Raw genomic sequence first — 12,326 nt, forward strand, 5'->3', positions numbered from 1 at the left:
ATACAAGGGAAGTAACTCAAATTGATATTCAGCAAAACTTCACTTCAAGTTGCATTAAGTAAGCACTTTATTCATATTCGAAATCATAAAAAATATATAAAAGTGATTTTCAGATAAAATTCCTGACCTCATTTGCAGCAGCTGGATTAATGAATCAAAATCACACTATCACACACAAAAACAACAATACAAATTACAAATTGGTCACTATAGGTACACTTTTATAAAGTGTTGTCATAACAGCCAAGTAAAAAAGGAAATTAAATATTGAAGGATCCCGTACCACTGCCAAAAGCTGAAACTAGGCATTAGAAAATATTTTTCCGGTATGACTTTAGCTTTCATATTTTATTTCTCAACACAGAACCAAACCTAAAGGGACTTTTATGAAATATAAAGTGAAAAATATATAGGATCAACAAAAGTGTTCTGAGGAGGAAAAGAATAAGAGGGGCTAGACCTGGATTCGAACCCTGGACTTCCGATTGTTATACTGTCGCTTTAACCCACTGCGCTACCTTGTCAGTGGAAGTAGCCTTCCCCAATCGTGCTACAGCTATAACGAAGACGATATTAAGGGGAGGTCACTGTATATACCTAATAAGAGATTACAGTGGGACAATGATTCTTAAGGAATAGACATTAAGAATAATGATTATTACGGATTCGTTGCAAATGTATAAAACTAACACCATAGATAGCGCAAAGATCTTTATAAGACTAACATCATTATAACCAATAAAATGCAAATAACATAACAAACATATGCAAAAAGCGAGGATCATAATAAAACATCATTCTAAATGAAAATGTAGAAGTTGCTTCATTTAGAATAGTCCTCAAATCGGTACGGGTTATTTACGCGGGCTTCAGTTTTCGCGATTTCGACCAAAAATTAGACATTTGAATTTACACAGATTATAATTTTGCTATCTGAACATTTTCGCTGTGTTTTAGCACAGAGATGGGACATTCAGCGTATAAAGTTTCAAATGAACAAATGAATAGGCTCTATGACAGCATATTAAGCAACAACAAAATAACGAATTTTGATTAACGAATCATCAACAAAACTATAAGTTGTGTGATACAACCTCATACGTCATTACCTGTTATGTACACAATCGTCATAACCACGTACGTGCTATTTCATGACGGTTGAAAAATGTATTAATCGTGGCTCATTGTTGCGTTTGTGATTATGATTCCGCTGAACACATTTTTGGAAGTATCCTGGTATACGGTATATACCATTGAATGACAGTGAATTATTATGAAACCATTATTCATAATTCATTATATAGACAATTTAATAGCCTTTCTTATCATAAGTAACATGTAAACCTAACTAAATGCATAGCGACACTACGTAACAGAGCGAATCAATACACCTTACCCCGTTAAAATCTTAAAAATCATCAGCCATAAAAACATAAAAGTCAAGCAATCCTTATGCAGCAGAAAGTTTCTGCAGATGTGACTAAAAACTTATATGACGTCATCCATCTAAAGGAAGAAGAATCTGAACAGGTATGCTATAATGAAGACTGCGATGATGAGAATGTAGACCATGGCCCCCGACCCGTCTTGCTTCAGCCCCAATGGGCGCGTCTGGAGGGCGCTGATAGTGTTGTCCCACTGTGCTACAATTGCTTTTCGAGCTCCCGACCACGTCTGAGAGCCCTGCAGGCGGTACTGATAGGGCGAGCATGGGCCGAAGTAACACTTGTATGCTAGAACAGGGTCGGTCAACATCAGCTTGACTGTAAAATAATGTCTTAAATACAGTATTTGGCGGTATAGTGCAAGTTGGGTATATCAATTATCGTTGTATATGTTAAATGTCATTTCAGTGAACTATCAGTAAATAGAAAATATAAAACAAAATCTGTTTTTCCGCTTAACAGGAAAGATGTGTTGTATTTTTTGACAGATCGATCACCGTATTATGGTTTACAATGTTTACAACGAAGCCAAGGAAAAGTAAAATTGATGACAGCCTCTGTAAAGAACACGATACACACACGGGTGGGTGCACCTTCAAAACACGGTATTAGTTACAGCAATCCAACAATGATATAAACTGCTCAATATAGCTGTTTCTTCATTGACTCATCGGTGATGCTAAAAGCCAAAAAGGTGGAAATCCCAATTATATTACCTGTAACTGAGCGAGATCGGGTTATCTCAGTCGAGGGATAAGATTCTGTAACAAAATCCCAACCGAGGCCTGAGCCGAGGTTGGGATGTTACAGAATCTTAGCCTGAGACTGAGATAACCCGATCTTGCTCAGTTACAGGTAATTGCTTTTTTTTCTCGCACCTTTTATTTCGAATTTTGCTAAAAAATACAAGAATCCCGCCTTATGACGTGGGATATCTCTGTCTGAGGTGCGAGAAGAAAATGCATAGAACATCTCATTTTTATGACTTTCAGAGGAAATTAGAGGAGTTACTGGATGATGACGTTTGGAATCTGAATACTTAACAATTCATCACAGATAAAGACACCCTAGGTGGGCTGTACTTACGGAAGTTGGGCCTGTTGCCGTTGACAGTGGCTAGCTGGTCCATGTAGTTGATGAAGTCAACTTGTATGGTGTGACGCGCTGACTTGACGTAACGGGACGCCATCATGTCCCTTTTTTGTTGGATTTCTTCCCACATCTCTTCCTTCGGAGGCAACGTCACATCACCCTGTGGAATGCAATCAATATAAAGTTTTAACTGTCATTAATAGGTTTGAATATTATTTAAGGATTAACTTGAATATATTTTTCATGTTATGAAGATATAACACAAAAAAAACGGAGAGTACACTCTTTTTTTGTGTTATAGCTCATTTACATGAAAAATATATTCAAGTTAATCCTTATAATTTTATCTGCTATACACAATCCTGTGGAAATACACTTTTATTGATGGACTCTTAGAAATAATTGCGCCGCTGTATCAGTCAATGAAAAGCGACGTTACAAACGGCGACGTCATTTTTTTACGTTATGGGCTGATAACATAAGTTTTTAAGCCAATGAAAATGCTTGTTACAAGCAAAATGAAATCATAATCAGATACTTTAAAATCAACCTCAAAGTTCTAACTACAGATTTCTGCGCCCGTAATTTCCATACAGTATATATAAATATATCTGACTGATAAAAGCCTATAATGTTTCTTAAATTGCCTGGTATTGCAACTCACCTTGAACACACGTGTTGCGAGCCGGCATTGCATCTCTGAGATTGGCATGAGTGCTCCGATAGGTTGAAAACAGCCAATCACAGCCAGTGTGTTTCTGACCTGGTCTGGAGGGAACATGTACTTGTACATCTTGATCTGGTTATCCTTCACATCCAGCACAGATTTATCAAGAAAAGGAAATCCGAAAACATAGCCTGTGGCAAGTATCACGTGATCCAGATTGTCTACCTGAGTGTCGTCGTCAAATATCACGCCCGTGCGCGTGAATCGTTTAATGTTAGGTTTGATAACGATTGATCCACAGGATATCCGGTTTGGAAGATCGTCATTTGCTGTTGGATGCTGGGACATTGGGCTATGTTTAGGCTCAAGGGCGTAGGATTTGTGATTAAACCTTTTATTCAATGAGCTCTTCAACAACCAGGCGATAAACTTTGCGGGAAACACGTTAATGACGACGTCCAGCCATCTCTGTACGACAATCATATCCAAAGGCAGTCCAGACCCACCCATACGGGAGAATACCCAGCTACCTCTTCTGGTAGAAAGGTACACCTGGGGACGATTATCAAAATCATTGTATAGTAAAGTCAGCAAGCTGAAGAAATATCGAATTAATGCCATTTTTTAAAGACGTCAACATCACCTATCTAAATTTTAGAAAAGTTAACAAAGTTTTAGCATTGTGTAAAATAAGCGCAAGAACCACACTTGATTGATTATATATAAATTAGTAATAGATACAGTACGTCAAAAATAAATTGCAATGTAGCGTACAACATTTTCGTTCTTCTCGGGCTCATCGGTGTTTCTGAGGTCTAAAAGTTGGAAATCTAATTATTCGTCAAAACTACTGTAGAAACCTCTTTATTACATAAAATTCAAAGGAGCACATTTTCACCATGCTAGGAGATAGATAACTACATGTAGTTTGGTAATATTATTGGATGTGAATATCTATCATTTATAGCTTAAGAACTACAGAGGAGGACGATCAATGATATCGACACACCTGGGATGCTACCCGGCTGAGCTCCGCGGCAGCGTCACCGCCAGAGTTACCAATGCCAACAACGACAACAGACTTGCCCTCGTATCCTTGGGTGCTCTTGTAAATGTGCGAATGAATAACGTTGCCCTGGAACTCTTTAAGACCCGGAAAGTCAGGTTTGTTCTCGTAGGCATGGTGACCAGTGCAAACGAGAACGGCGTCGAATACTGACTCTTCTTCCTTACCAGTCTTCGCGTCCTTCACCTTTATAGTCCACTGTCCGGTCTTGTAAAAGTCAGACGTAGGTTTGACCATCAACACCTAAACATGTAAATAGAGTTTGTCGATAGTCAGAGCAGATGTTCATACCAATACAACCGTAATGGATAGTAGTAGGGGCTAGATGAAAAGGAAGGACGCCAATAGTCTTAATACAATCTTAATGGAAAGGAAAAGCAGGGTGGGCTCATACATGTACTGTGGGGGTGGGAATAACAAAGATGAATTGTTAGTAAAATATAACGTCTTCGTGAAATCATTCACTGAGAAAACATAACATTGACTTCCGTCTTTTCTCAGTTTATTATCAAGAACATACCTCTGTTTGGAACCGTATATATTTCTTCAGGTTGAAGTTGTCCACGTACGTGTCGAAGTATCGTTTAACATGGGTGTTATGGAGAAACATAGGATAGTCCTTGGGGATTGGGAAATCGCTGTAACACATCATCTCCTTGCTGGTGTTAATCACCGTCGACTTCATCACACATGCCTGACCATATCTCGCAGATTCCGTGTAGTTCCATAGTCCTCCTACACCGCAATTACAAGTGAACGTATTCAGCTCCGTCATACAGCCAAAAACTTGTTTTTGAAACACAGCATATTTTTGGGAATATAAAACGTCACGGAGTTGCTTTAAAAGTTTCCGTTGGATGTAAGTTATGTGTGTGTGTGTGTGTGAGAGAGAATGAGTGAACGCATGCACGACAACTTGTTATTAAGCTACCTTATTTGTAAAGCATTTTTTAGTGTGCCACCTAGTAATTTTTGTTGTATTGTTGATTGTAATTTTTTATACCCAATCCAGTTGTGTTATGGCAATAAAATATGTATAAATCGATATGCGATTGGAAGGTTAATATTTTTAACTTTCAGGTCATTTTGCTACTGGTGTTGGTTTTATGTTTACATCTGAAATAAAGTTCCTGCTTTAATCATGTTTCAAATACATTTTTAACGATAAAGCCAAATCTGCCGTTAGTTTTCGGTACGTAAAACTTATCAACAAAAGAAGTTCCTCAGCGAGGGACGGCGAAATATCGTATGTATTTATCTCATCACTCTCTTTTTAAAATTTACAAAGGACATAATATTTACGAATTTTGCATGGAATAACAAAATATATAGGAGTTCAGAGAATTATTTCCAAATCTCCCCACGTAAAAACGGGCACAGTTTGTTATGAAGTCACATATACTATTTAGATATCCAATTTTAATTGGGTCTCCTGGGTAAAGGAGATTTTCTTGTTTTGAAAGTTGTTTTAAGAAGTTCTCTAAAAGTGATATTCCAAGAGAATTAAAGTGGTTCTTTTAAGAGGATTTTAGAAGCATTCATAACAATGTCAATGGTTTCCGCATGGCCGTTTTGAGCAATCGCTAAAGTGTTGGAGACCCGGCGTGGAAAACTCGAAAATCTGTTTTTCGGCATAACTGAAGCTTTGATAAATCGTTTTTGAAACGAAAATCATACCTTGCAAATTTTAAAAATATATAAAGATGACAAACACAAAGAATACCACCAACAGTGATCTGAGTGAAACAAATATCAGCGGGCTAGACCAGGTTTCGAACCATTATTCTGTCAGTAAAACCTACTCAGCGAAATATTCGATTGAAATGTGCTGGCCAAATTGCGCTACAGTTATATACAAAACGAAAAAAGTGGAGGTTAGTACAAAAGACACGACAGGGACATTTCTAGTGTTTTACTTGCATAAGGACACTTAAGGAGGTATGTGTTATTAGATAATCCGTTGACTTCAGTCAGATAGGGATAGTCGAGTGATCTGAGCTAGCCTTGTGACCTAACGTAGCCCGGTTTTCTTAGGTCACAGAAAGTCGGGCTTTATTATTCTAACAGCCTAGTCTATTCCAATTCATAGTTCAAATAACAAACTCCATTTCTTATTGGTGGCAGTTTTAGCAACAGATAGACTGAAGCCACTTTGGCGTACTTCCCAACACATCACACGTGAACATTGTAAATGCCAACAAGTAGATTGACATAAAGTCGTTTTCCTTGACTTAACACATACTCAGGCCTACAGTTTCACATGCGAAGTGTTTTATGAAAGAGAACAAAAACACAATCTGGAAAACGCTTACAATAAAGTTACTTTCTGTGGATTTTTTTTCATCTAAACCTTCAAGCGTTCTAATAACACTGCTTTTTTCGTTTTGTTCAGCAACATTGACAAATATATCCCTCAATGAACAAGATCATGAAAAGATAAAGAAAGCATGAAGTCAGATACACTAGGGTCTTTATAGCGACCTTGATAAATTGATATGTACACATGGTCCAAATGTACATTTTTCATACAAAAGACATATGTTCGGCAAAGTGTGAGTGAAATCAACTTGGAGGCTGATTTTATTTCATTTGTTGTTTTAATAACTGTACAATACTAAACTAGCATTGAGTGCAATCTATATAACAGTGGAAAAATAGGACTGAATAGAATGACCCACAAACATCCCCAATTGCATAAAAATTGACATAAAGACCAGGAACTAAGAATATTATCTAATTTCATGAACAAAATAGTTTCAAACCAAAATGTATTCGTCGTTTCTTGAACCATTCTTCTTCAACCAAAAGCAAATGAAATGGCTATAAACAATTTTGAAGATCAGAGAAGAGGATAACGCATTTCTGATACTAGAAACAGCTTAATAAAGAAACATTCGACCACCAAATTGACAAATTCTATAGCAGTTTATTATGATAAGAAAAAAGTTGGTACTTCTGAAATAATCAGCTGTTTGGATATCCGGTTTGGAAGATCGTCATTTGCTGTTGGATGCTGGGACATTGGGCTACGTTTAGGCTCAAGGGCGTAGGATTTGTGGTTAAACCTTTTATTCAATGAGTTCTTCAACAACCAGGCGATAAACTTTGCGGGAAACACGTTAATGACGACGTCCAGCCATCTCTGTACGATAATCATATCCAAAGGCAGTCCAGACCCACCCATACGGGATAATACCAAGCTACCTCTTCTGGTAGAAAGGTACACCTTGGGACGATGATCAATATCATTGTATCTATTTTTAAAGACGTCAACATCGCCTATCTAAATTTATATAATACTCATGAACATGACATCCTGTGACCGTCATAAAAAAACAGTTATCTTTAACTCCGTAACTAAGCATTCCAACATAACAAATTATCTTTCATGCCGTTAGTGTCAAGCTATGGAACAGGTGATACACATGATCATGGAATATTAAACTTGCTTAACTACACAGGAATTTCATAACTATAACAGTGTCGATGATAAATATTTAGATTCAAAGCTTTACTGAAAATGAATCCTTGTTCCTGAAACAACATGACTGGGCAAATAGAAGTAGTCCCGCCCATAGATATGTTAACTTTGGTCTGGTATGGACCTCACTATCGATACAAATGACCATGTTCACACAGGGCATTATTTGATCACCCATGTGTTGCTGACATGCTGTCGTTGATGCGCATCGTCATCTGGATTAACGTCATTTCCAGTGACGTGTCCTGCGTTGTACCTGACATGCTCAAGAAATAATTTCCAGATAGAAAATGAATTAGTTATGAATTTCCCTTCTATAACCTTAAGTATTAAAAAAAGTGAAAACGAAACGTAGCTACTACGCTTAGAGCTTCCTAATCTCAATCAGCAACATGTTCCTTGAGGCATGAGACGGGAGGCATGCTTTATACATATCATATATTCTACGGNGGATTTTTTTTTAAAAAAAAAAAAAAAAAAAAAAAAAAAAATATTTGTGGATTGGCTTGATAAGTGATAAGTGATCAAAAACCATATCAATATTCAAATAAGTGGCCGCCGATTCATTTTTCCTCCAGCTAGTATCTAACTAGGCAATTAAAATTTATATCTAGTGGTTATTCGTATGTTTTTGTTTAAGGTCAAAGTATGTGGAAGTCTGGTAGGTAATAGTCCGAATATTCTTATTTAAGCAGTTTTTCATTGCAAAATTTGACTTTTGAAACTCGTTATATCGACTAATGAAAGACGTTATAATGAAATAGGTTGCGTTGTAACGTTCTTAACTCGCATAACGATTCGTTTTGTTGTTTGGTTCATTTTTGTTCAAATTGGCCCTTCTAGGCATTCTTATGGAGGTTCTCACCAAACATGTTCAGATTATAATGTAGGTGATATCACCATGATTAGTTAGATTTACACGTACCTGGGGTCAGGACCTCGGATTTTGTTCAGCTAAAGGACAATCTGGCGTGATTTTTTTTCGAACTGCTGCTTTTAGTGATATTGTTTTTGTTTCCATGCTTTGATAGGATATGTGGCACGTTTAGATGTAAAATGAAATGCATCATATAGTATATATATAACACAAGGTCCCAACCCCATGTACCGCGGTCGTATTTGGAAATAATGACGTGATATCACCTTGTCACTTCTGAAAACAAAGATCTTTTTATGAGCGTACAGCAGCATCCGTGATAAGACACGTACTAGTCCTATATCATCCATTATGATTATTAGAATAATGCATGTATGTATCTGCATACTTAACCTGGTTGAAATTAAACCATTTGTCGTGAAATCATCCATAGAAACTATTTAACCAAGCATGATAAATAGACTTAATAGTTATGTGTTAGTATGTGGCTTGGCACTGCAATAAGGGATGAACGTAACAAATTTTAGTTTATTTAATGGTAGCCTTTCAGACAGTTAGTGTATGCACGCATCACACTGGTAATCGAACTAAGCCTGCGAGTTGTAGTTATGTTTGCTCATGTACAGAAAATTTGGTGGAATTCGGTCAATTTTAGGGGAGTTAATGATCAAAAACTAAAGCGTGAGTAACGGAAAGACAGAGACAGATGTACCGACAAACCTAACTTAATTCTCTCGCGTTTTCTCTAAAAATCCAGAGAAATTTGTATTTTGACAAAGAATAAAATGAATTTTGCAATTTAAATGCTATGTATTAAAAAAACAAAACGATACAAGTAATAACGACGCTTCCCCAAATTCCATTCAATGCTAAAATTGGACTTTTAACATTTCTGTATCTTACCGTACTCCTTTAACATAAGAGGCTACGTGCACTGGTCGGCCATTTTTAATCGGATATGATGTAAAACTTCTAACATTGTTAGAATTTATAGCTTACCGATGTCATCCGTCCTCTCGAAACAAGTTGGCTCAAGTCCCTCGTCCAGTGAGCATTTGATGGCTGTTATCCCACTGGCCCCAGCCCCTATAACGGCAACAGTTCGCATCTTGACGGAATTATGTTATAATTGTCGCTTTGTCTAAGACGTGCTTATATAATACACGCAGGCTGTAAAAAGGTCTCTGTCGGCTGTCTTATCAGTAACTATATAGGTCAACAGTGGCCTTCACCTGCTGTCACATATCATAGGTGTTGTTCCCGTACAGATCGAGCAGGTCTTTTCGTACAGAACACTTGGCATGAGCATGCAGTCTGTATCGCAGAAAGAGGTGGTGCGTCACAGCTACCTACAATTCTGCATTTCAAATTGTTAGATGGAAGACTCTTAACAACTGATTATGTGTTAGTCCGAATTATTCTGACGTTTTATCGACTTTTTTTCATATCGGTCTGTCGTCGATTAACGTCGTTAATCGACGACAGACCGATATGAAAAAAGTCGATAAAACGTCAGAATAATTCGGACTAATTATGTGTAAACAGATATTATGAATTGATCACAAATAATTTCGTTACGAATTTTTGTGGCAAACTTTTAAATGGATAAAACAAAACCATGCTTTTAAATGATTTCCCGTTACCCAAGGGGTAGGAACCGATTATTCTATTAAAATGTTGCACATCCACATGATCACACGTAAACATGCTATTGTTCTATGAGTTTCCTTTGAGCCATACATTTATATATATTTTAATCAATCAACGAAATTTTTTGAAACATTCCAGTTGAAGTATTACCGTTGACTAATGTTATACACATCTGTTTTCCAAGCTGATTGCATCAAGTACAAAGAACAAGTTAGAACTTTGCTTAGCCGACATCATGCTGCATTCTGTTTGATTTTGGTGCTTTACTGGAAATCAAATCAGCAGAACGTTTTGTATTCGTTACACAATGTAATCCTAACATTCTTTATTTCAGGATTTCCTTCACAAACCTCCTATGAAGGATATGGGCACCAAAACATCCTTCATACTAGAGAATAATATAGACATATGTAATACAACGTGTGCTTTACTGTATTTCAGATTGTCCCATCATTTGTGACTAACAAATCAAAATAGACGAGTTCTTATCTATGATGGGACAACCTTGTAGTGATACAATACCCAGTCACCACTACTCGCTGAATCTACCCTTGGCCCTGCTCAAAGATGCCAGTGCTCAACTGCCCTATTGACGGCTGTACATACGCCACCCCTGATGTGGATGCCATTGTGGATGCAGCTCTAATCACCACTCATGCAACAATCCACAATGCCAATGCTTCACCTGCTGCTATCGCGAAGGTTAAAAAAGTTAACCACCAACCATATCATCCGCCGGCACCAGTGAGGGCTGGTCATATTTCCTATCCAGATGGACTGACTATGTTGAAGCCACCAAGGTTTCCGGCAAAGACATAGTGAATCAAATATTAAAGTGTTGCGAGGAGCACCTACGAAAGAATCGTACTTGTACTGCTGGTGGAACATTACCGAATAAATCTGAGGCAGAAGTTATCAGGGCTATGAAGACACTACACTATCTCCAGCCATGTGTATCTTTGGCAGGTCTATCAAGCATTTCATTCAAGTTCTTCCTGGTCGATACAGACCACATAACACCTGGCAGGAGACATTGACCGCCAGAGAAGATGCACTTAGAAACAGACACATGAAGGCCGCTGAGCGTTGGTCTGAACACACCAAGCAACTACCACCGCTCGTCATTGGCAATCATGTCTGCATTCAAAACCGGACATGACCCAACCCTCGGAAATGGGATAAAACTAGCAAGATAATTGAGGTCCGCCTACATGACCAGTATGTGGGAAGAATTGATGGTTCTGGTGGAGTAGCACTACGTCACAGCAACTTCCTCCGCAAAAACGTTCCAGTTCATCCCCAGAGAACGCGAATCAGTATCGAGGATGACATGAAGAATGCTACCTCTAGGCCAAACCACACACCTGAGAGTCCAAAAAACTCCATTCACATTGAACAGGTTGTATCACCCAGCCCTGCTCCACCGCCAGCCATTCATGTACCACCGGAGAGTCCTATGTTACCAGATTAGGCTAATTTACAAAACACCATGGCTAATACTCTACTTGCCACCACCCTGGAACCACCACCGTTGGACGAGACCACGAACACACTTACCCGTTCTAAGCCAGCCACATGCGGTACACCGCTGCAAAGGCTTTCGGTATCTCCAATTCCGTGTCCATCTACTTCTCCAGCTACAGGACAAAGTCAGCCACCTACACCTCGGGTACCGCAACATTGCCCATCAGCCACTGCTACTCGGGGATCCATATCCACCCGAAAAAGACTTGCTTGCCTAGACTCCAGATACTATGATATGTCTACCATATACGTGCCAGAAAAATCCTCAATATAAACAGGTTTATGGACTTATTATCCAGTGCTTGACAGAACAGTTTAAACAACTTTAATTATGTATATTATAATCTGTCCTTCAGTGTATATAGTTACTTCATTAGAGACACACCAAAGACTTGGGGAGATAGAGAATATTCTCCCACACCTGACAGATTTATCTCCCGTTTTGCCGGTGCTAGATTTATCTGTCTCCGCCCTAGGGTTGAGACGGGGGGATTCCCCTATTCATAACAATGGCATGACGTCAC

The 12,326-nt window shown here is 38.2% G+C and overlaps 1 protein-coding gene across 1 annotated transcript; it reads right to left on the reverse strand.

Annotated features, from left to right (window-relative positions):
- Positions 1-49: 49 nt before the first annotated feature.
- LOC110441861 (dimethylaniline monooxygenase [N-oxide-forming] 5-like) lies at positions 50-9,820 on the reverse strand. Its single transcript, XM_021485145.1, has 6 exons — positions 9,628-9,820; positions 4,791-5,005; positions 4,214-4,513; positions 3,202-3,756; positions 2,532-2,697; positions 50-1,763 (listed from the first exon to the last, which is right to left on the reverse strand). Exons 1-6 carry the CDS (start codon positions 9,734-9,736, stop codon positions 1,507-1,509), a joined length of 1,602 nt encoding a protein of 533 aa, XP_021340820.1. The 5' UTR covers positions 9,737-9,820; the 3' UTR covers positions 50-1,506.
- Between the last annotated feature and the right edge of the window lie 2,506 nt (positions 9,821-12,326).

This window comes from Mizuhopecten yessoensis, unplaced genomic scaffold (genome assembly GCF_002113885.1).
Source record: "Mizuhopecten yessoensis strain PY_sf001 unplaced genomic scaffold, ASM211388v2 scaffold1883, whole genome shotgun sequence".
NCBI lineage: Eukaryota > Metazoa > Mollusca > Bivalvia > Pectinida > Pectinidae > Mizuhopecten > Mizuhopecten yessoensis.

Coding starts and splice junctions, on each gene's coding strand:
- LOC110441861 (XM_021485145.1), bottom strand. CDS start 9,736: ATGCGAACTGTTGCCGTTATAGGGGCTGGGGCCAGTGGGATAACAGCC. Junction 3,757..4,213: donor TCAGCCGGGTAGCATCCCAG/GTGTGTCGATAT, acceptor AATCGTCCCCAG/GTGTACCTTTCTACCAGAAG. Junction 1,764..2,531: donor CGGCAACAGGCCCAACTTCC/GTAAGTACAGCC, acceptor ATTATTTTACAG/TCAAGCTGATGTTGACCGAC.